This window comes from Schistocerca gregaria, chromosome X (genome assembly GCF_023897955.1).
Source record: "Schistocerca gregaria isolate iqSchGreg1 chromosome X, iqSchGreg1.2, whole genome shotgun sequence".
NCBI lineage: Eukaryota > Metazoa > Arthropoda > Insecta > Orthoptera > Acrididae > Schistocerca > Schistocerca gregaria.
In genome coordinates, this window is record NC_064931.1 from 255,738,227 (window position 1) to 255,763,772 (window position 25,546).

The 25,546-nt window shown below is 37.4% G+C and overlaps 1 protein-coding gene across 4 annotated transcripts in view; it reads left to right on the plus strand.

The window, feature by feature from the left end:
* The first annotated feature begins 3,333 nt into the window (after window positions 1–3,333).
* Window positions 3,334–25,546, plus strand: part of LOC126298654 (myb-like protein O) — a 103,814-nt gene continuing 81,601 nt past the window's right edge. For 2 of the 4 annotated variants that reach the window (XM_049990066.1, XM_049990069.1), the window contains exons 1-2: window positions 3,437–3,523; window positions 23,432–24,286. In XM_049990066.1, coding sequence (XP_049846023.1) covers window positions 3,484–3,523; window positions 23,432–24,286 — 895 coding nt within the window. In that variant the 5' untranslated portion in view covers window positions 3,437–3,483. Of the gene's footprint in view, window positions 3,645–23,431; window positions 24,287–25,546 lie in introns of all 4 variants that reach the window. The other 2 variants (XM_049990067.1, XM_049990068.1) reach the window with 2 other exon arrangements.

Genomic DNA, 25,546 nt, shown 5'->3' on the forward strand with positions numbered 1-25,546 from the left:
AAATGAGGGGTTGTTCATAAAAAGTTGCTCAGATGCACTCAAATTTAATGACTACAGATTGTCCTTACATATCGTTTAAACAATTATTTAGGCGTACCGGTACCTGACGGAAATGTCTTTCAGTTCTCTGTTAAATTGTAGTGTCCGTTAACACATGCGACTGACTACTTTTAAATTAGCACTGTTTTTAATAGCATTTGGAATCAACATTTAAATAAGGTTACTGGCAAAATAGTAAACTGTTCATTAAATAAATACACAAGTATGACAAAGTATTAGGTACTCATGTTGTCTTCATTTCCTGTGTAATTGTGGTGGATACGATGTTCTGACAAACATTTGTATGATGAAAAAGATATAAAAGACATCGTAAATAAATAAATAAAATAGATACACATACATAGCTTTCAGGGATGATAGCTGTAGTACAATGCTGTCATCTGAAATATTGTTTGTTAAAATCGCAAGAAGCACTTAAAAGTTGTTAATTCAGAGGTTCATTGATTAATTCATTATTTACTGTGAAATATTAGCTTCTGTTGTTTTAAAGATATTGACATGTTGTTGTGTCATAGGATGTGCATCATTTTCCTGAAATTGCAGGTGTGTTCAGATTCGTTTTTATGTGTAACTGCGACTTATTGTCGAAGTTCGGAGAGCTGTAACTCAGCCATCCTTAAGATTGACACTCTGCCATAATCCTGGAGCATTAACTGTTGTACAAAGGCTATGTGAGCAACAACCATCCAAATTCCCAGCGTTGGGATTAACCCATTTCCAGTGATGCCGATCGTCTCTCCATGTAGCTGCCCAGAAACCGTCAACTAGCCATGCTGGCCACAGCGTGCCCTGTGCCTACCTTCATTCAGCCATGCAACAATTCATTTCTCCTCAATGCCATATCTAGGTGGATGAATAACTCGCCCACACACACGTAACTTCACAAACTATACCAAACCGGCAATCATGGTAGACACCAACCAGAAGGCAATTGGCGTGACATTACAAAAGAGGATAAATGATGACTGACAACCTTTGTCTTTTTTTCTCGCCTCTTGACAGAAGCAAAGCATAAATTGAGCGCTACAGATGGTAAATTACTAGCCATTGACAAAGCGGTAAGTTCTTCAAAGAATACCTGTACGGCAAGCACTTCGCAATCCATACAGATGATGCACCTCTTACAGTGTTCTTTTCTAAAACAACAGACCTAGCATCGGCCTGTCAATGTCGCATAGCGAACTTCATAGCACAGTACCCCACAGACGTTAAACACATAAGCCGCATGGATAATGTTGCAGCTGATTATTCATCACATAGTTGTGCCAGCATCAAGGCGGTCTGCTGGGAGAAAATAGCAGCTGATCAAAAGGAAGACTCTGAGCTGGCTCAGTTGTTCGCTAATCAATCTAATTATTGTTAGGCCTTCGATCAGGAAGGAAGACTTAGGTTGTTCACTGGCAGAGGTGATGTCTGGCGAGCAAGTATGCCTACCTGCCTATAAAGTGACCGACAAACCTACAATCCTACCGTCTGAGGAACACACGCCCAGTTTTGGTAGACAGTTGAAAGAGAGAATGTCACGGACCAACATAAGTCCTCCGCAACATAAAGGCAACAAAGCAGTTTTCATACACAAGAATCTGGTCATATCAATACACGTCTGGCTATGGGATGACACCATGCATCCCCTCTCTGCCAACCATAAACAGGTCCGTTCCGATTGCAGCACAAATTGCCAAATGACTGCGTGATAGACTGGAACAGAAATCATGAAATGGAGCAGCTGAACCCTCTCACCTCAACGCACAGAACAACGAGACTGTAAGTGCGGCTACTAAAAATCACCACCTTCATGGATCACACAGACCTCGGGCTACAGACCACACCGTACCACATACAGATCCTCGACCTATTGCTCCAGTGATCACATGGGCCGGAAGAACCATTCGCCACCAGTACCTGGACATAGACGGCAGTAATATGTCTCATGTGTTTTATCTTTTGTATATACTTCTTTGTTTTATTGTGCTAGTGCTCGCTGTCAATATGTTTTGGCACTAATCCACCATGTTTGTAATTTGTGCTTTAGTGCAAATATATTAAGTTATCTTACAAGTGTGGAGATTATTCTTTCTCGCCATCAGTTCTGTTTAGTTAAGGTAGATAACTAAAGACTAATAGAAAATCCAGATCATATAACTTAGTGAATGAACGAGTGCAGAACTTCCGCTGGTTTCGAAAATTTTGGATCTCTTCTGTATATCACTCTCTCAAGCTAGATTCACACACGCAACCAATGTGATGCTACAGCTTGTGGCTTTCTATAGTGGCATCGTCAGGTACCGTTCACATAGGACGCCACGAATTCTACATAGTTGTACAGCTTTCAACATCGTGTCGACTGAGAACAAGTGAGTAGGTATTAATGTTATAGTGCAGATTACAGCATTACAGCTGTGACAAGAGTTAAATAAAAGGAAGACGAAACCCAAATGTTATAACCAACAATATATTCCGCACAGTTCTAAATCAGGGACCAAAAGCACATTTACAAAAGAAATAACATTCAAAGAAGAAAGTGCTGTCTGCTATGGCAAACTAACCAACAGCTGGCACCTAAATATCATTTGTAGGCACATAACTCTTCTTAGAATCTCATTGTATTCGTTAATGTAGGTCTCACAGATCACGAAGCTCGTACGACTCGTTTTTTTTGGTAACTTATTACATTTATTTGGGTAGGCCTACATCGTCGGTTTACAAAAGTGCACACACATACACACACAGCTACAGAAAAATAAACATATATTGTTGTTAGTTCCAGAAGCTGCGAAAGTGTACCTGCCGACCACTCTTTTAGTTGGTTGGTTGATTTGAGGAAGGGGACCAAACACTGAGGTTACTGGTCCCATCGGATTAGGGAAGGAAGTCAGCCATGCCCTTTCAAATTAACCATCCTGGCATTTGCCTGAAGCGATTTAGGGATATTACGGTAAGCCTAAATCAGGATGACTGGATGCGGTTTGAACTGTCGTCCTCCCGAATGCGAGTCCAGTTTGCTAACCACTGCGCCACCTCGCTCGGTGCCACCCTTTTGACTTTTTTCGGTAATAAGACGAAACCACAGCGAACTGTGACAGAATGCCCGTATTTCGAAATACAGCCACCAGGGAGCAGTGGTGGAAGGAAAGTGGCGTGACAAAGTACAACCAAGTCGAACATTTTGTGTCATGACAAAGGATGCATTTCGTAAGTTGCGCCACTAAAAACTGAAAGATCGCGTATGCAACTGCTGTATGCCAGTAGCTGTGCGACACTTTTGTTGTGTTTGTGAACCTGGCTTTACGTTATTTCTTTAAAGTAATTTATATTATCAACATAAGATCGATATAAACCCTGCAGCTCGAGATTCTGGTCGTTGTTCACGATTGTTTGTTTCTATTGGTTGTTCTGCTATTTCTCTCTGACTCAAAACTCAATATGTCGGTATACATGATGGGAGTAGTCAGGTGTCGGATAGGTGGGTAGTGTACTGGTTGTGGGACTTTCTTATAAGGGTTCAGGTGGTGGTAACTATTTGTTGATAAATAAAGTGTGCACATTACAAAGAATGGCAAACAAACTAAGCGGGGATGTCAAAGGTTAGTGTTCTAACTCTAACAGCTATGTGTTTTGTATATTGGCGGGCTGGCCCCTCAGAAAATACACATTTAATATGTCAAAAACCATAGCACAAGTCCGTTTATAACCAGTGTACAAATAATTGTCATCTTGTGCGTAGAGTTCGTTAGTTCAGAGTATTTACTTGTGCATATTCTGCTGGTTTACGTGATTAGCATAGAGGTAATGACATTTGTCAGTGACGTTTATAGTATAGTTTGAAGACATGTTTACCAGCGAACGTGTTTTCTACTTCATATTTATTTACATTTTGTGAAACCCCATCAGAGATACAAGATGAGAGTCGGTACATAATTTTACCGAAAATTTACATTACTTAGCTGCATGTATCTGGAAAACGCGTAAACTGATACAAATCTTTTTTTATATCACAAACGATAATCGTGAGTGAGAAACGTCCAAGAGTAAATGTATTGAGGTTTTGATGTTAGTGTGCATGGCTGCTTCCCAGGGTGTGCCGATGTTTTGCCTTCGTATTGTTATGTCCGTAATCAAACGTTAGGTATAAGTTTCAACAGTATGAAATCGAATAATAAAAAAGTGCATAATACATGTCTGTAAAGACTTTATTTATTTATTCCTTCATCCAGTCATATAAATTCTCCATTGTATTTATGTGGTCAAAACAAACACTATTTCTTTAATATTTATACATAATTTCACAAACACCCATAAAAATATAAATTAAACTAAGTAACTTGTAGAATGTATACACAAAATCAATCCAAAATTTTGCACACATCCTTATTGAGATCGAAACATGTTTAAATCCACTTTTGCAAGTTCACTTCTGCAGCTGTGCACTGAACCATACTGATAAGAGAGGGGGGGGGGGGGGGTGTTTCAAAGTGATAGTCTTCATAATGGGGCATGGGACTGGATTCAGGATATGATGCCTCCCCTGCCCCCCCCCCCCACACACAACCCTCCTCCTCCTCCTCCTCCTCCTCCTCCTCCTCCTCCTCCTCCTCCTCCTCCCCCCCCCCCCCCCCCCCCCCATGCCTGCACTTCAGTAAGAATAATCAAGAGCAGTGGGCAACTGTGACACAGTAAACGTGACAGTAAGTTACATCTGGGGAAAGGGGCGATACAGTAAAAGACTGAATCATGGAATCCTAGGTTCCATGCCTGTCTGCAGCATCATTGTGCCTGGAACATATTAGAAAGAGCAACACCAGGATATTCCATTCTTTCTTTCATTGACTAGAAAGTGTACAGTTCTTGTTTTATGGATGCCCAGATATCTTAATTTCTCCCGCTGTCTAGTTTGCATGTAGGCATAGTCTTTTAACCTATGTATAGAAAGTGAAACTAAGTAACATCTAAATTTATTTCTTAATGTGGGTTTCTTTTCTGTGCAGTCTTTTCCTTGTGGTCTTTAATTGGATAAAACACACCAAACTATTAAGCGTACTTATTGTTTACTTTAAGCACTGGAAACGTGTATATGGTTATTTAACTGAGCAGTACAGTTTATTTTCAGATGTATGATTTTTTTCATTTTTTGCAGTTGTGTGTATATGGTGTAAGGCAAATATATTAATTTGTACAGTTTTATTTGTATGTACGGATGTTGTCTAATTTGCATTTACAAACAAGAGACAAGTTATTCTCACTGAAATATTTGTTCAGAGGCTGCTGTTCCAATTACACTTCAGTGTCTCCTTTTTGCTATGAGTGAAGCATTGTCTACATGAATTACTAAATTGTCATTTATGTTGGCATTCCATTGTAATGATTATTACATTTGCAAGCATAAAAAGCTCAAAACTCTCACATTTATTTATTTATTACACCATGGATCCAACTGAGAGAATTTCACATGGATGTAGTGTGTGTCAATTTTTATTTTGTCAATGACAAGTATGTATACACTGTGTTTACAAGTAAAGATTAGAAAGTTATGTAACTATTACAATGATCCATAACACAATATGATGAAATGAGAAACCTTAGGCCTACAGACTGCAAGGCTTAAAACATGTTGTTGTTTTGTTGTTGTTGTTGTTGTTGTTGTTGTTGTAGTCTTCAGTTCTGAGACTGGTTTGCTGCAACTCTCCATGCTACTCTATCCTGTCCAAGCTTCTTCATCTCCCAGTACTTACTGCAACATACGTCCTTCTGAATCTGTTAGTGTATTCATCTCTTGGTCTCCCTCTATGATTGTTACCCTCCAATGCTAAATTTGTGAACCCTTGATGCCTCAGAACATGTCCTACCAACCGGTCCTTTCTTCTTGTCAAGTTGTGCCACAAACTTCTCCCCAATTCTGTTCAATACCTCCTCATTAGTTATGTGATCTACCCATCTACTCTTCAGAATTCTTCTGTAGCACCACATTTTGAAAGCTCCTATTCTCTTCTTGTCCAAACTATTTATCGTCCATTTTCACTTCCATACATGGCTACACTCCATACAAATACTTTCAGAAATGACTTCCTGACACTTAAATCTATACCTGATGTTAACAAATTTCTCTTCTTCAGAAACGCTTTCCTTGCCATTGCCAGTCTACATTTCATATCCTCATCAATTATTTTGCTCCCCAAATAGCAAAACTCCTTTACTACTTTAAGTGTCTCATTTCCTAATCTAATTCCCTCAACATCACCTGACTTAATTAGACTACATTCCATTACTTTCATTTTGCTTTTGTTGATGTTCATCTTATATCCTCCTCTCAAGACACTGTCCATTCCGTTCAGCTGCTCTTCCAGGTCTTTTGCTGTCTGATAGAATTACAATGTCATCGACGAATCTCAAAGTTTTTATTTCTTCTCCATGGATTTTAATACCTACTCCAAATTTTTCCTTTGTTTCCTTTACTCTTGCTCAATATACAGATTGAATAACATTGGGGAGAGGCTACAACCCTGCCTCACTCCCTTCCCAACCACGGCTTCCCTTTCATGCCCCATAGTAAATTAAATATGAAAAGGTCATATAACCCAGAGAGTTAAATATAAGCAGTTAACACTATGTGACATGCATGTACAGCTTAATGTTCAGTTTATGTGATAATACATCTTATTTTATTTTAAGACAGTTTCTCACTGTGTTTCATAAACTCTTCCAAACTGTAAAATGACATGGCTAAAAGAAATTGCCCCAAAAGCTCTTTAAATGTATATTTATTGGCTATTTCACAAATATCTGGAGGAAGAGCATTAAACATCTTTATACCAGAGTAATGTACACCCATCTGCACAACCTTCAGTTTTTTACCTACAGTATGGAAATCATGTTTCCTCCTTGTTTTGTACTGATGGTATTCACTGTTACATTTGTATAAATCAGTGTTTTTACTTATGAAACACACAAGTTAATATATATGTTGAGAAGTAGTTGTAAGAATTCCCAGATTCCAGAATAGGCTTCTGCAACTGCATCTACACCACACATCACTCTTACAACACACTTCTGAGCATTGCTTATTTTCTTTGCAAGAGGTTGATTTCCCCAGAAAATAATTCCATATGCTATCGAAGAATGGAAGTAACCATAGTATGCTGCTGTTTTAATGCTTAAGTTTGCACTGTCAGAGATGATTCGCATTGCAAAAATTGAAAAGCTGAGTTTCTTGTAAAGAAATAAATTTAAAATAAGGTTATTGATAGGAATTGCCTGTGTAAGCTGGCTTCTGTAATTGAGTTTTGATGAGAAAAGTGTATAATCTTCTGAAAATAATGTTTCTTTTTTTCCGTGAAGAAAGTAGTGTAACAGGTGTTAATTAAAATGGACTTCTAAAACCACATCAGGGTAAGGGAGTTAAGATCTTCAACCTTAATGATAAAATTCTGAGGTACAAGTAGAAAATGGATTTACTATTTATTGCAGAGCAAGTAATTGTAATATTTAACAAAGTGTTTAAAAGGTAAATATAGTGCATCGGGTATTGCACAGATGGTAATTGGTGTTAATGAACATCATTGTTATGAATTCCAGATTTGTTTCCATTCTAAACTGTAACTCAGAATCTTTTTGACATTAACATTATTAATTCAGTTTTCTAGAAGAAACAAAGTTGCTGAGAGCAGTACAGTTGTATTAAGCCTATGTTTATGAAACATCAGTATTTTTGCATGATTCATAAAAAAACCTTCTTCCTTTTATTGTAATATTTGGCATAGGTAACATAGCCATAATATTACTTAATTCTGGATAAGAAACATAATTTTCTTTTGGTTTAATTAATGTTTTAATGCTTTCTCAAGATTGTGAAAACATCTTCATGTCACAGTCTTCATCCACAGCACCTTGTCACACACCAACATATTTATATTAGTTTAGATTCCTTAAATTCTCTTTGCAGCTTGCAGCAGCAACTTAAACTAAAACAGTCTGCATTCACTTCCTCCACTTTTACTTTGCCAAACTCTTCTTCACAATCCACAATCAGAGTAGACTTGGGTTGTAGTGAACCCTTGTACTTGCACTTAGTTTCTCAACTTCCAGGGCACAAATACCAACTTTCTTTACTTCTGACAGAGATGCATTAGATATTGAGATACTTTTCACATGCATCTTAAGGTAAGCATGGGAATCTTCTGCTGATGAAACAATAATTCTTCTACATTTCACAGCCATCCAAACACTATGCTTTACATTGACACCAATCCCATCCACAGCAGTATGTGTCATTGTTTCAGTTTGCTGATGTGTGTATGGTTGCTTGCATCATGTGAAGCAGTCAACCAGCCATGTACCCACAAACTGCCACAATTACACTTACTATAACAAAGAATTAAAATGCAATAGAATTTCCTATTCTTTATCGTGCTTACCCCTTAGACTTCAGCAATAAAAATTGTACTGTGTAAATGTTGCTCATTGTATAAAAATGTAATTTACAATGTTCATTTGCACAGCATAAGTTATTAATGCTCAATTTCATAGCTCTTAACCATTGTCACTTCCATACAAACCTATGCCATCATAACCTTTAATACTGTAAGATTGTGTAGTTTAATTATTGTGTATAATACTGTGCATTGCCTAAAATTCAGTTACAATGTTAAAAAATGTTTGTTGCCCAACATAAATGAAGAGTGCTCAGTTTAACAGTTTCTCAGCCAATCTCAAGACCTCACTAAATTTAGCATTATAACAATTGAAACTCTAATATCGAGTAGTTTAATTATTTATTGTACTTAACATTGTCCATTGTGCAAAATGTAATTTCAACATTAAGAAACAAGTTTGATGCACAAAACACTATGCAAGTGGATTGTATCTTTGCTTAAGATTCAGTTACCTTAGAACTAGTGTCCCATTCAGACACTAGGCATTTGTTTCCTGAAGATGGCTCAATAAGTCGAAAACTATTTTGAAATAAACGAAAACAATGTACTTGTTATTCAACCTTAAAAATATCTCTTCTGCACATTGGATCTTTTTCCAGATAAGAGATTTTTGACTAACTTAACATCCTGTCTGCCAGGTGTGTGCCCACTAATTTCATCACTGCAGAACAACTCCTGATTGGCTAATTTGACATTATCCATCAAAGTTGATAATTTGCTGGTTTTGCTGGGGGCTGAAGGCATTGAAGGTCCAAAAATGGCAACTACAATTTTTTTTAAGAAATCTAGTTACTTACTGGGACTAATTGGAAAACATTTTTAGCTTTATACGCTGCTCATCCAAAAGACTGAGCAGAAGTCCTAATAGATGAGGCAGAAGTGTGTGCAATTCAAACTGCACCTTTTTTTCTTTTTATGCCTATGCAGCCTTTCTCTTTCTTGAATCTACCTATGCAGCCTTACTCTTTCTTGAATCTGTCTTCTATTTTCTTCTTCAAGCTTACCCACATTTTCCTTAGCTTTCAGTCTTCTAGCTTTGTCACATTCCTTTTCTTTTTCTGAATATTACCTCCACTTCACTGGATCAGATTTCGGCTTTCCCTGATACTACACCATTTGGTCAGAGTTAACAGCTATTGTCGAAGGCTCCATTTTATTAAAATGTAATGTAGCAGACCATTAAAATAAAAAATATGCACATTGAATTATTCAGTTATTAAAATTTTAATTAAAATTTAAACTAATTAAATCATTATGTAATTCAGCATAATATTTTTAGGTTATGTAATATTTTATCTCGAAACCACACATAAATGCTATGTGATTCTCAGTACAAAATTTTCTCAACAATCTTCTCTGACTTACTGATGCTGTGAAATAAGCACTGTTACAGCTAGTTTGGGTACAGGGCAGACAACATTGTGGTATGTTTACAGTTTGAAATTAGTTTTAAAGTTAGTCGGAAGTCAGTAAGTGCCCTTAGTATCTAACACTATGAGTATAGTCTCAGTAATTTGCACTCAGTTTTAAGGAAAGGCTATTTTTCCGTGCCTCTCAATATTTATGATGAAATATCTACTAAACTATCTAACAATGAAAACAGCAAATTGTTGACAAAATTATTTAATTGGATAGATAAAAAATCTACTCACCAAGCGGCGGCAGAACTCACAAGTAAAAAATGGTTGTAAGTTGTAATTACCAAGCTTTCGGAGCCAGTGGCTCCTTCTTCAGGCAGAAGGGTTGAAGGGGAAGGAGGAGGGGTGAAATAAAAGGACTGGAGATGCCTAGGAAAAGGTGTAGATTTTGGGAAAGTCCCCCAAAACTGTGGGTCAGGGGAAACTTACCATTCAAGATGAGAAGGAAGGGCTATCTGTTGTGCAGTGATAAATTTTTGCAGGCTCTGAGCTATCATCTTAGTTTCCTTCCAGATGATGCTGTTATTTATCATGTAGTAAAGTCATCAGAAGATCAAATCAAATTGAAAATAGATTTAGAAAAGGTATCTGTATGGTGCGAAAATTGGCAATTGACCCCAAATAATGAAACCTGTGAGGTCATTCACGTGAGTGCTAAAAGGTATACATTAAACTACGGTCACCTGGTAAGTCACCCAGATGTAAAGGCCAGAAATTCAACTAAATATCCAAGAATTACAATTACGAACTACGCAAATTGGAAAGAACACAGAAGATGGTATTGGGAAGGCAAACCAAAGACTGTTTTTTAGAGACTGCCTACACAACACTTTTCCATTCTCTTTTTGGCGTACTGCTGTGCAGTGTGGGATGCTTACCATACATGTTCAACGGAGTACATTGAGAAAGTTGAAATAAGGGCAGTATATTTTGTATTATCGAGAAATAGAGAAGTGTGTGTCACAGACATAATACAGGATTTGGGGTTTCCATCATTAAAACAAAGATGTTTCCAATTGCAGTGTGATCTTCTTGTAAAATTTCAATCACCAACTTTCTCCTCTGAATGCAAAAATATTTTTTTGATGCCGATCTACATAGAGAGAAATAATCATAATAATAAAATAAGGGAATCAGAACTTGCATGGCAGGATATAGGTGTTCGGTTTTTCCCACACACTGTTCTTGTGTGGATTAATAGAGAATTACTGTGAAGGTGGTTGGATGAACCCTCGGCCCGGCATCTCAGTGTTATTAGCGGAATAGCTATCCAGATGTTACAGTTACATATTTTGTTGAAATCTGACCAAAAAAGATATATTTTTCGTAATTAAAATACTACATATTTTTTAAAACAAAGCTTATTTGGAAGAAGTACAGTCTTTAAGCTATTTATGAACAGTTTGTAATTATGTAAGTCAGTTTGAAAAAACCACTCACGAAGGTTCACTTTGAGGTGGATTGGCTATATGGGAGAAGAGGATAGAGAGAAATGTTCAACAAGTCATCAGCTTTGGCCAGTGATGTAATGTTGATGGCTGGAGTCACATAACCTTTTGGATAATGTATTCAGTTTTGTTTTTAGTTTGTGAAGTCAACAAATGTGATAGTAAAAAACCTGATTGTGGTGTCAGAATGATCTGTTACTTAGCCCACTTGGAAATTCGCCAGCAACATCATATTGTAGCTACCATATTTTTTACAGTATCTTTCTCGTGTTTCTTATGTCACTGGTCGAAGCTGACGACTCTTATCAGACATTCCTGTGTATACAGTGAAGGCATGTAGTTGACATATAGAAAGGAGGAAAGGTGTCATGGAGTTGATCACTGAGGTACACCACACTTCACTAGCTATAAATGAGAGGGCACATTTAAAGTAATGTCATTCATTTTGCATCCAATTGCTCTTAGTCACATAGATGATTTTAGGCTGATAGCCTCTTTGCCCATGATGCAGTAAAAGTTTATTTTGTTTATTTTATATTGTAACATACATGACAGAATACTATTGAAAGGTTAGGGAAAACTTGAGACACTCTTCTTACCTTATTTAATGCATCAGTTACCTTAGCTATAAAGTTAGCTGTTGTGGTTATTGTAGATGTATGTTTTCTAAGGTCATACTGTGTCTTGTAGAGTAGACCAATGTTATTTCACGTAAAATCTAACGTACTATCATTCAAGACATTTCCCACAATAGACAATACAGATGTAATAGTAATTGGCCTGTAAGTTTCCAGATTATTCTTATCACTGGCCGTGTACAATGAGGTGATAAAAATTGTGGTTTACGTCTTAATATCGTGTCGGACTTCCTTCTTCCGGCGCTGTGGGGCATGGACTCGACAAGTCATTGAAGTACCCTGCGAAAATATTGAGCTGTGCTGCCTCTATAGCTGTCTAACATTGCAAATGTGTTGCCGGTGCAGGATTTTGTGCACAAACTGACCTCTCAGTTATGTCCTGTAAATATTTGATGGCATTCATGTTGGGGGATGTGGGTGGCCAAAACATTTTCCGGCCTGTTCTTCATACCAGTCGTGAACATTTGTGGCCTGATGACATGGCACATTGTCATCCATAAAAATTCTATCCTTGTTTGGGAACATGAAATGCTACAAATGGTCTCAAAGTTGCAAAACATAACCATTTCCAGACAGTGATCGGTTCACTTGGACCAGAGGACCCAGTCCATTACACTTAAACATGGTCCACACCATTATGGAGCCACCACCAGCTTCCACAGAGCCTTGTTGGCAATTTGGGTCCATGGCTTCACGGGGTCTACCCCTAACACTCAAATCCTACAGTCAACTCTTATCAGCTGAAGTCAGGATTCACCTGACTAGACCACAGTTTCCTAAGGTCCAGCTCATACAGCCACAAGCCCAGAGGAGCCATTGTAGGCAATGTTATGCTGTTAGCAAAGGCCTTTGGTTGGTCGTCCACTGCCGTAGCCCATTAACACCAAGTTTCACTGCACTGTCCTAATGGATACATTTGTCGTATGTCCCACATTGATTTCTGTGATTATTTCTAGCAGTGTTGCTTATCTTTTAGCACTCGCAACTCTACACAAATGCCACTGCTCTCGGTCATTAAATGAAGGCCACCGACCACGGTGTTGTCAATGGTGAGAGGTAATGCCTGTAATTTGGCATTCTCAGCCCACTCTTGACACTGTGGATCTCAGAATATTGAATTCCCTAACAATTTTTGAAACGGTGTGTGCCATGCATCTAGCACCAGCTACAATTCCATGTTCAAAGTCTGTTCACTTCTTTCGAGTGCCAATAATCGTGTTGGAAGCATTTCCACATGAATCACCTGAGTACAAATGACAGGTCCACCAATGCAATGCCCTTTTAAACCTTGTGTATGCAATGCTACCGCCATCTGTATTTGTGCATATTGCTATCACTTGACTTTTTGTCACCTCAGTGTAAATAGGCACAACCTTATTATTTTTCGGTTATTTAAGAAATATCCCATTTTTCATAGTTTAGTTTATCAAATCGGAAATGTGTCTGACTGACCATGAGCACAACTACATTAGTAGGTTTTCCACAAAAATCCTGAGTGTTTTTGGGCATCTGTGTGTGTTTTAAGTTTGATACTGGTGATTCATTTGTTGGCCACAGAAAAATGTATTCTCTGACAACGAAAATGTTCATATTCCTTGATTTGTGGAAGCTACTGGTATCTTTTATGAATTTTTGTTCTACTTCAGCATAGTGTTGATTAAAAATATTCCTGTCATTTGGATTCCTGCCTGCCTGTCCCTGGTATTCAATTACTGCCCCCTTTCATATCAGAAAATTTTATCAGAACATTTTCTGTATGCATTTATGGGAGTGTTTATATTTATATGTCACATACAGTCTTGGAGATATTACTCGAATCTGAAATTTCATTTTGGTCAAAACTGAATTGGGTTTCTCTTATTAGCCAACAGTAAGCTTTCTTGTTGTTACAAGTGGGCCGTTCCAGACTGAATGCCCTTGTGATCACCACCTGACGATCTCTTGTCTGAATAAGATTTAGCATTGATGTTTCTTACAGAAAAAACTAGGCTATGGACAACTTAAGCTCAAGATAAACAAAATCCTATTTTTATGAGGATTTCAGTAGGGGGCTGCAAAATGTTGTATGAGCTTAACAACTACTATGGGCACATTAAACCCAGCTTAAAATAAAAACTTTTTGTGCCCATTGTACTGTTAAAATTTCAAGGTTGCATTATACATCATTTTTATGGTACATGGAATCAATTTTTATTTTTATTTATTTATTTTTTTTGGGGGGGGGGGGGAGAGATCAGTTGCAATTTTTAAGCCATTTTGTAACTGCAATAACTTTTTATAAAAAAGGAATACTGGGTCCCCTTTAGTAGTCTCCAGAGAATTTACCTTGGAAAAGGTTTTATATAGATAATTTGCGCTTCCTGCCATTTCCGCACATCAAACTGTATTACAAATAATCTGTCGTGGAGTGATGTTTAATGCAGTCTATCACTGAAACTGCATAGTTTTGTAATACACAAGCATAAAAACAAAAAGCTCCAAATATGTCACATTAGTGTCATCACTGAATTCAAGATGGCAGCTGCTAGATTTGCGTTTGTTAACCAATCACAACACAGGAAACATGGTCACATCAGCCAGTCATAGTCTGCATTTATATTATTGCTCGTCATGAAAATTTTGGCATCAGATTTATGCATTTTAGTGGTACATTTCATATTGATAAATATTATTACCTCATTTTTCACTAAATAGCTCCAGTATACAAACACAGCATATATAAGTACGTTTTAGGGTAGGTCAGGTGGTTGACAGTGTCCCGTAGAAGGAATCATAACCCCATACTTCCAAGTAAGAAGGTAGTGTCTTTACAACTACACTGGTTGGTTGCCACATAAAGTAGTGTGTTCCCTTGATTGTAAGCAAGTTGCACCATGGTGCCCTCAGGACCATAGAACACCCACATCTCTATGTTCACCCTTGAGCCCGTCCAAAAAAACAGTGTCAACAAAACACACTCTCTCTCTCTCTCTCTCTCTCTCTCTCTCTCCCTCTCCCTCTCCCTCTCCCTCTCCCACCCTCCCTCCCTGAGTGAGTAAGTAAGATGTTGAGCTCAGGAGAATGTCACTACATTACTGTCATGCACTGTTGATCATGGCATATTTGCTATTGATGTGACAGTGTATTATATTTGTCCTTTTTCATTACTAAACCCTAATCTGAGACCTTTAAGCAATCTTTGATTGTGTAATATGCATTACTTATTAAGCATGTTTAGCTGCCTTTTGGAACATATGTATGTTAATCTAACTCATCTCCCAGGGCAATTTATTAAACAGTTTAACTCCCTGATTTAATGCTGTTTTGTTTTTCTTGATAAATGCAAGTCCAATATGGCTCTTGTTCTTTGATCACTTATAGAAGTGCTAGTGCATTACTAAGTAATGTTTTCCCTGATGTGCAACCAGGACTGATAGATGTACTAATCTGGTGCAGTAAGTATACCAAGTCTTTTGAACAGTGTTTACAATGAGCCCAACTACTGCTTTCAGTTATTATTCTGATGTTGCTTTTCTATGATTTGAAAACGATGTCCATAGTTTGCACCTTTGATCCACAGAAAAGAATCCTTAGCAAAGAACTGAATGCATGGCTGAATGGTTCCTCAGGTAAAAGTGCAGTTAATGGTGTCAGCAGCTTTTCTGTTGTTTGCTGCTGTTGGTAGCAGTTTGTGGGATAACTCGTGGGAAGTTAACGTGACAAATCGAGTCAAATGTAGGAAGTGAATCTCTCATAATTTCCTATGGTTCATAAATGGTTAGCTGGTATTTTGTTCTATCCAAGTAGTATGAACCACATTGTCAGAATTTTCAGCAAAAGTGGAAATAAGGCCTAAAAGTAGATTTTTGCAATGACGGATGTTCATATCAGGCTGTGCGGTTATGGCAAGCATATTTTCACACTGAGATTCACTGGCTTCACCAGTTCACAGCCAGATTGCCCCACCCCATGCTAATTTAGGAACCAGGCCTCGCTAAGGTCAGTCTGTCAGAACATCTACTTTTTTTCTAGTCCCCAAAGAAATACAAAAATATGTAAGCAATCTTAAAATTCATAATAGCCAGACCAGTAAAAGTTATTGTGGCACACACTATATCAAAAGGAAATGTAATCAATTCATGTATTCTGTCAAAAGAAATCATTAGATTCAGTGATTCTCACCAATTGGCTGTGACCAACCTGAACAATTTGCCAGCATCAGCACACAACACAAGAGTTTTCAAAATTGTTAGTGCACTTTAGCCAGATGTCACCAGATGTCAGCTCTTACAAACTGCTGCTGGAACACTAAGCTCAATAGTATGCTGATGACAATTTAACTGAAAACTAAAAACTTTTTCTGTGTTATATTATCTAGAGGTATGTCATCTATGCTTGTCCCTACAGTTCTTTTCCTTTTTTGTGCAGTGAAGCTTGCAATTTGTTTCCTTTATGTTCACTCTTAATTTTTTATATACTGGCCACTTGTAAGCATCCTTGGGCATTTGATTTAAGTTCTCTATTAGGAGCTACAGTGTTTCAGCATTGATTATGGTGTTACTGTCATCAGCAAAAAGAATTTTCTCTCCACATCTTATACCGTCTGGAAAATCACTGATATACGCTGAAGTGCCAAAGAAATTGGTATAGGCATGCATATTCAAATACAGAGAGATGTAAAGAGGCAGAATACCATGCTGCGGTCGACAACACCTATGTAAGACAACAATTGTCTGGTGTAGTTGTTAGATCGGTTACTGCTGCTACAATGGCAGGTTATCAAAATTTAAGTTAGTTTGAATGTGGTGTTACAGTCCCTGCATGAGCACTTTGACACAGCGTCTCTGAGAGGTTGATGAAGTGGGGATTTTCCCATATGACCATTTCACAAGTGTACGTGAACATCGGGAAGCTGGTAAAACATCAAATCTATGACATGGCTGCAGCTGGAAAAAGATCCTGCAAGAATGGGACCAACAGCAACTGAAGAGAATTGTTCAATGTAACAAAAGTGCAACCCTTCCACAAATTGCAGCAGAGTTCATTGCTTGGCCATCAGCAAGTGTCAGCGTGCAAACCATTCAATGAAACTTCATCAACTTGGGCTTTTGGAGCTGAAGGCCTACCTGTGTACCCATGATGACTGCACAATACAAAGTGTTACGCCTGGCTGGGCCTGTCCACACCAACATTGAACTGTTGATTACTGGAAACATGTTGCCTGGTCTGATGAGTTTCATTTCAAATTGTATCAAGCAGATGGATGTGTGTGGGTATGGAGACAAGCTGATGAATCCATGGATCCTGCATGTCAACAGGGGACCTTTCAAGCTGATGGAAGCTCTGTAATGGTGTGGGACGTGTGCAGTTGGAATGACATGGGACCCCTGATACATCTATATATGACTCTTGACAAGTGACATATGTGTGTTTATCCTCTCTGATTACCTGCATGCATTGATGTCTATTGTGCATTCCGACACACTTTGAGAATTCCAGCAGGACAGTGGAACACCCCACACGTCTAGACTTGCTACAGAGTGGCTTCGGGAACATTCTTCTGAGATTAAACACTTCTGCTGGCCACCAAACTCCCCAGATATGAACATTATTGAGCATATTTGGGATGTCTTGCATTGTGCTGTTTAGAAGAGATCTTCACCCCCTCTTACGGATTACGGATTTATGGACAGCCGTGCAGGATTCATGGTGTCAGTTCCCTCCAGCACTACTTTAGACATTAGTTGAGTCCATGCCACGTCATGTTTTCCGCACTTCTGTGTACTCGCGGGGGGCCCTACACGATATTAGGCAGGTGTACCAGTTTCTTTGGCTCTTCAGTGTATAGTAAGAACAGAATTGGACCCAATAAACTACTTGAACACATGTGTTTGTATGTTTCTTGTCTGACAATTGGCTCACTAAACATTTTATCATTATCAGATGTGAGAACAAGCTCTATATTTTACACTCTGTTTTCCAGGTAAGACTGGATCTACTCATTTGTTATTGCTCTTATACCGAATCCTTTTAGTTTGTTTAATAGTATTTTATTTTCAATAATGTGTGAAGTCTTGGACTAGTCTAAGAATATGCATGTTACAGTTCTGGTTGTCAAGTGCTTAAAGTGCCACTTCCGTAAACTCCATAACGGGTGATATTGTTCCATGCTTGATTAGAAAGGTGATGTTTATTCATGTAACTAATTATTCAGTATATGACTGATTCTGTTATTTTTGAGAATGCAAGCAGTAGTGAAACTGGCCAGTAGTTGTCAGTATTTCTGTACTAGTTTACATTTCTTTAGTAAAGACCCAACTGGTGTGTGCTTTAGTTACCCTGAAAAAATATCTGAGCTGAAGGGGCTCATTTATTACCTTCGTTAAGAGAGTGTGTATGCTGGCTAACCACAACTTCAGAATGGAGACATCAACCTTATCTACATCTGCTGACTTAAAAATTTCTGTATTGTCTCTCTCTTCTGAGAAACATCATTGTGCTTCCAGTTTAATTCATTGTGGGTCCCTCATGCGTTTTAGAAATATTTTGGTGCAGCTTCTCTGGAATACCACAGAAATAGTCATTTACAAAATTTGCTAATTCCATGAGAATTTTGTGTTACACTATTCCATTTTTGATTTGCATGTTTGTGAGAAAAGTTACAAATAATACCAACAATAATGAAACTCTAACATTCCACAACACTTTCTCACTATAAATTTTGCTTCTTTTTTTCCTTTTCTGGAAAAAGCTACTCCCAAAGCTATGCAGTGTATACTACTAACACCTTATCCTCTTTCTGAGCTCATTATAGAGGGGTACTGACTCAGTAGAAAATGAAAAGTTGCAATGTACAAAATTACAAAATTATAGTCTGTTTACTGTTATAAAATAATGTGTGTAGTGTGTGCTTTGACTGGGGGGGGGGGGGGGGGTGAGAAATAAATGAATAGTGTAGCATTATCCTGTTATCATTATTACATAACTTATTTATAAAACAGTGTTATACACTATGGTAGCACTGTTTTAAACAGTTTTGCTATTTTGCAGGTTTTACCAAGCCTTTCTTTAGCCTTATTGTCTGTCAGTAATGATCAGAAATGCCATCATCTTTTATAAATACTATACAATTTTCCCTATCAGTATCTGTAAGTACATGGTCTAAGATTGATGCTGAACTTTTTGATGGCCTTGAAGCAGTGTTCCCATTTGTACCATGCTAAAAGTATTCAGGAAGTTATTACTAATGTCAACCTCAACATCTGTATAGTCATTTCTCAACCCAATATTATGATGTTTAATGTTTTCATCAATTGAGAACCCTACATCTTCTACCGGTTTGCATCATCACTGGATGTATGGCAAAACACGTCAGTTAAAAACAAATCTCATTTTCCTTTTAAGCTGGAGAAGCATAAAGAATGTCACAGTGAAACCACCCAAACAACTATTGTAACCCGTTCTTGAAATGAACATTCTACATCCTTATTCTTCAGGTCTACTTATGTATTTCTCAACATAGTCACCTCAGTGACAAACACATTTCTCCCAACAAGAGACCAGTTTGCCAATACCTGTAACTTTATGTGTATGTAGTGAGTTAATCAGCTGCTTAGAATTGGTACGAGTTGATGTGAATTTGTTTGTGCTGTGGAGTGCTAGCCAGAGGGCCCAGGGTGCACCGCAGCCAGTCCAGCAAAGCATCTGGTATCGTCCGGCACAGATACAAAGGCAGTTAGCATGGCCGGAAATGTGAAAATTGCCAATGCATGCAATTTGGATGGTCATTGCTTGTTTAGCTGAAGAACAGGTGATGCATCACAAAAGGTGGAGTGTCAGCCCATCTAAAATATGGCTACTTGCAACTCTTAGAAGTACTATAATAAATAACAGTCACATGTTAAAGCAACCCAGATAATTACCGTGGTATCTCTCTCTTAGACTGCACATACAAGATTTTCTCCAGAATCTGTACAAGAGGATCAAAGAACAACTAGAGGAAGAATTAGGTCAATACCAAGGAGGCCTCAGACCTTGGAGGAACTGTGCAGAACAGATCATCACTTTAAAATTAGCCATAGCATATTACAAGAAACGAAATAAACCTCTTGTAATAACCTTCGTGGACATTTAAAAAAGCATATGTCTGCATCCATAGACCTTCAGTGTTAAAAACCTTAAGAAATTTCAGGCTCCAACCAAAATTAATCAGATTTATAGAAATCACCTTAACCTACACTGCATCAAAAGTCAGGTTCAGGGGTGAACACTCTGAACCATTCATCGTAAAAACAGGTTTAAGACAGAGATTGCTTGGCATGCCTGCTGTTCAACTGTGCTTTAGAATACATAATGAGGGAATGGTACAAGACTAACCCAAAGAACATCTGAATTGGAAGGCCCAAAGACTACATAAGTTTAAATTGTCTAGGATTTGCTGATGACCTTGCTCTCTTGTCCAACAGTATTCAGGAAACCAAACAACAAATTATCTCACTATAGAAATAGCACAGAAAATTGGTCTTGGATTATCCTTTGAAAAAACAGTTATCATGTTAACTGACCCACCACTCATAAACAAAATTGACATAGGAAACCAAGAAATCAAAATTGTAGATAAATTTAAATATCTGGGAGAAATCATAACATATAACCTCAATGAAAAGACAACATTGACAAATTGACTAGAGCACAATATATCACCAAGAACACCCACAACAAAACGAGCCTGTCAATAGCAACAAAATTAAAACACTACAAAACAGCCACTCGACCAGAAATAACACACACAAGTGAAACCATCTTCAAAACTACTAACACTGCACAAATAGACAAAGTACTCAAAATAGAGAGAAGAATCATCAGAATGTGCATCAACAAATCATACCAGAAAAATGGACACTGGAGAGTAGCTACAAATGAAACACTCTACAAGGAAATAGAACTGGTAATGAGTACAATCAGAAAGAAACACATTTCATTTTTTGGACATCTAATCAGAACATCAGAGAACATGATCATCAGGAGAATAATAGAAAAATTCTGGAATAGTAAGTGCAAACTTAAGTGGATTACACAAATCAAGGAAGATGTGGATGAGCTACAGATTACATTGGAAGACCTAAGAAACAAAACTAACAAAATCAGGAAACTCACAGACAAACAAACCGGACTGCAAACAAGAATCAACAAACAGGCAATAGGAAGGGTGATTTCCGACGAAGAAAGAAGGATGAGATCTGAGAGAATGAAGTAGTACTGGGCTGACAGGAAACTGAAATATTCTTTGTATAAAGTTGGCTAGAGTGGTCCGATAATGGCCATAAACTGTAAATAATAATAGTAATAATAATAAAGCAAATATGAATGCATGGATGATTTTAGAAAGTGAGGCACATTCAGTGAAACAATAATGTTTTCAAAATCATAAAAAATACCAAAGATAATAACTGACAGTGTCTAAATATTGTCATAATGAACCTTAGAATTATTAACTTTTAAACACTTCATGCTATAGCTATCATCCCGGCACACTACGTATCTGTATCTATTTTATTTATTAATTAATTACATTTTATATCCCTTTTCATTATGCGAATGTTTTCCAGAACTTTGTATCATCCACAATAACATAGCAACTGAATGCAGCATCTTAGCAATCACTATATTTAAATATAATTAAGTTGATAGTGCAAAACAATGATAATTTAAGAAGTGGTCAGTCACATGTGTTAGCTAACAGCACTATTGAAAAGAGTGCTAAGACACTTCTATCTGGCAGACATAATTGTTTAAATAATATTTACCAACAATTTTTTGTAATTTAACATGAGTGCACTTGGGCAAGAATGCTGGCTTATTTTTTGATGAGAAAATCCTTATTTAATTATTTGTGAATGGTCTAATTGTGGACAAATGTTTATAACATTTCTTTTATTGCAATATTGTTGTAATGTATAAGTTTAATGCAGAAAGTGGTCATGTTGAGTCAGAATAATGTCTGTAGAGCTTTCAAACTGTGTATTTTGGTGGGGATGGCCTTCAGCCAATGAGAATTAGGCAGTGGCAGAACACAACTGGAGTAAATTGGAGACAGACACTGTTACAGTGGTGCACTGACAGGAGTGATTGAGGACACTTTATATCAAGTACTTAAGGAAGGTAGACCTGCTTGTGGATGTAGTGTGATATTCGGTCATGTGGGTGATAGATTCTGGGCAGTGCACAGCTGCTACAATACTTTTAATTTTTGAATGGACCCTGACTTTTGTGAGGTCGTTATGTGCTCCAGTGCAGAACCCTTTAACTTATCAACTTGCGTTATGGAATTGAGAATAGACGGAGTATGAGTTTTTACTTGTTAGCTCTTGCGTGTTATTGTGTAAATTGTCATATTGAACTCTCAATTATTTTGAGCTGGCAGATATTTCGTGTATTGTGATCATGAAATGGATTTAGTTTTTTGGCTGTCTTGGATGACAATTTAGCTTGGGAATTTTGCTACCATACTCATAACACTCTCAATACAATTTTGTTGCATCTGGTAAGATTATTTTTTGTCTGTATTATTACTGGTTATTTTAAGACCACTTTCCGTGTATTTGTGATGTACTTTCTTAATAAACATTATTCATCAGAATTCACTGATGATGTCTACACCAGTTTCTGATGTTAGAATAGAACTCTTTTTTTATTAAGTTATTCACTTATCTTTTATTTAAAATTCTGTTTATTTTGTTAATTTGCAATTCTAGTCAAAGCATAGACTTTTGGACTGCAGGATCACAGCTACAGTTTTTTATTTGTTGGGAGTTAGCTGTTGAGAATGGAAGCAAACATGCAGCTCGACCCTATCATGTTATTGAGCTACTGATTTTAAACAGAGACGTACATAACCTAGTTACCCTAAGGCTTGAACAGAATCAGGTAAAGTTGCAGTTGGTTTGCCCATATGGGCTGCTGATTAGGAAAGCTACCCAGTGAAGTAGCCACCATGCAACGTCGCATACCACCAGTGTAGAGTGTTTTACTTTGTTGACAGAACCACAAACTGGTGTTCAGAAAGATGGTGGTTCAAACTCGCATCCAGCCATCCTGATTTAGGTTTTCCATGATTTCCCTAAATTGCTTTAGGCAAATGCCGGGATGGTTCCTTTGAAAGGGCACGGCCGACTTCCTTCCCCATACTTCCCTAATCCGACAGGACTGATGTCATCACTGTTTGGCCCCATCACCCCAAATCAACCAACCAACTAAGTTTTCTGTTAGTGCGTGACAGGCTGTAACAGTAATATCAAAAAGGAAACACATTTTGATATAATGCAACTATTTAAATTTAATCACATACCAGTTTCCTGCTTTTTAATCCAACATGTGAAGTGGAAAACTAGTATTTCATCTAATGTATTAAATAAGATAATGTTTAACAGAGATGTAATGAAAGTTATTCCTTGCCTTTTCAGATACTTCAGATTTACAGAAGGAGATGTGCATGAGTTCACTGAAAAGAGCATTGGATGATGTAGAATATAATTCTTGTGGAGCAGAACCATTGAGAAAGAAGACCCGGTTACCTGTTTTAAAAAGGCACATACGGAGCAGCACAAATGGTAAAAAAGCCAAAGTAGGTGCCCGTACTCACTGCAGATTACAGAATAATAAGAAACATTTTCAAAAAGCTCCTCCAAATCATTCATCAAATGGATTGTCATGTACTGCAACCTCACAAGGTTCCAATAATGAACATAAAACAGATGAATCTAGTGATCTTGCCATTAAAAAGAAGCGAGCAAAGCGTTCAGCAGATTCAGATTCCTTGCCAAATCACACAACAGAGGAATCAGACATAAAAAAGCGTAAAGTTGACCAAACAGCCACAGAAACAGAATCAGAAAATTGTCAGGATTCTGCCAAACCATCTAATGAACAGAATACATCAGAGGCAACATGCAGTACATCACAGCGCACAGAATCTCCAAAATTGGTTGCGCGTTTGTGTGGAATTGCAGATTATATGAGAGTACAGCAGAATTACACTTTTCGGAAGAATGTTGCTTTTGCAAGAAAAATTTTCGTGTATTCAAGTGATGGATCTGAATATGATTATGATAACAATGGTACTGGTGATAATGACGACGATGATGGTGATCTGTATGACGACGATGATGGGGATCTGTATGACGACGACGATGATGATGATGATGTTGACAATGATGATGATGACGATGATGATTATGAAGATGTTGACCCGGATGCAGAAGTTGTTTCAAAACGACTTAATTTACAGATTGCTGATTTCTTCAAACTGCACCGAAATCGTAAGTGCAAATGTTTTCATTGAATTTTTGTTTTCTGCACTTGTAGTCATGTTCCGTTTTGGACGTTCAAGTGTGTGTGTGTGTGTGTGTGTGTGTGTGTGTGTGTGTGTGTGTGTGTGATAGATAAAACTTTCCTCTTACACTGGATTATGAAAATATCTTTCTTAAAAGTACATCATATGATTTACACCATGAATTCAACTCCCTTGTTAGCTATTTAGACGGCAGTTTTACATCTGTGGAGATAAATTATTTGCACATCAGTAATGATTGATTGCTATATTACTATACATTTTATGGATTCCTGAGGCAAAAAACAGCCAAATTTGTATCTGATGTTTCAGACTTCCATCCCTACTTTAGAAGCAGTTACTAATTATGAACTTTTCAGGTTGATTTTATGATACTTCAGTATGACCGAAAATATGTCTCTTCAAAATGATAGATCTCTCGAACAACAATATTTTTCTCACAAGCACATTGGTATAACTTTACAAATGTCCTTTGAGATACATAGGACCAACATGAAAGAAATGGAACATTTTTATAAAGATGTAAAACGTTTAAACATTGCTAGCATTAGCTAGGACAGTTGGTAGAAAAGCACAAGGTTGATGGTTCCCTTCCCAATTCTGATCCAATCCCAGAAAATGCTCCATTTCTAACAAACTCATATTCAACAGAGTATTAAGCTCTTATCTTCCTTCCCTCCAATTTCATTAAAATATTTGTTAGTGCTACTGCAATATTATGCTTGCTTGATACTCAGTTGCTAGCAATGTAACACATCAAGAAAAGATGACACTTCAATTGCAGAAAATAAGAACATTCATTTGTAAAGTATATTTGATACATATATGTGTAAAAATTGATTTTGAAGTGTTGAGTGAAGGATATTGTTGCCATATTCTTCACGGAAAGGAAATGACCATTGTGTTAAAGAAGTAATATATGGCAAGTTTACTGAAATAAAACTTGTCTCACAGCCCATATCTAGTAAGAAAAATTTTGAAGACGATCAGAAATATAAATTTAGCTGTAAGTTAGTAATATTTTCTCTTACGTTACACACACCTGCTTAATAGTGTGTAACACTCCTTTCACTCGGGTTGATCAGGACAGTGAGACACAAAACAAAAACAGTTGCAGAGCCATTCTGATCCATGATAGGTCAGCCAATAACTCAAGAGATGGGTTGCCTCAAGGACTTTCACATTTTGCTTGAAGCTGTCTGTAGGACTGATGTGTTGAATAGACATT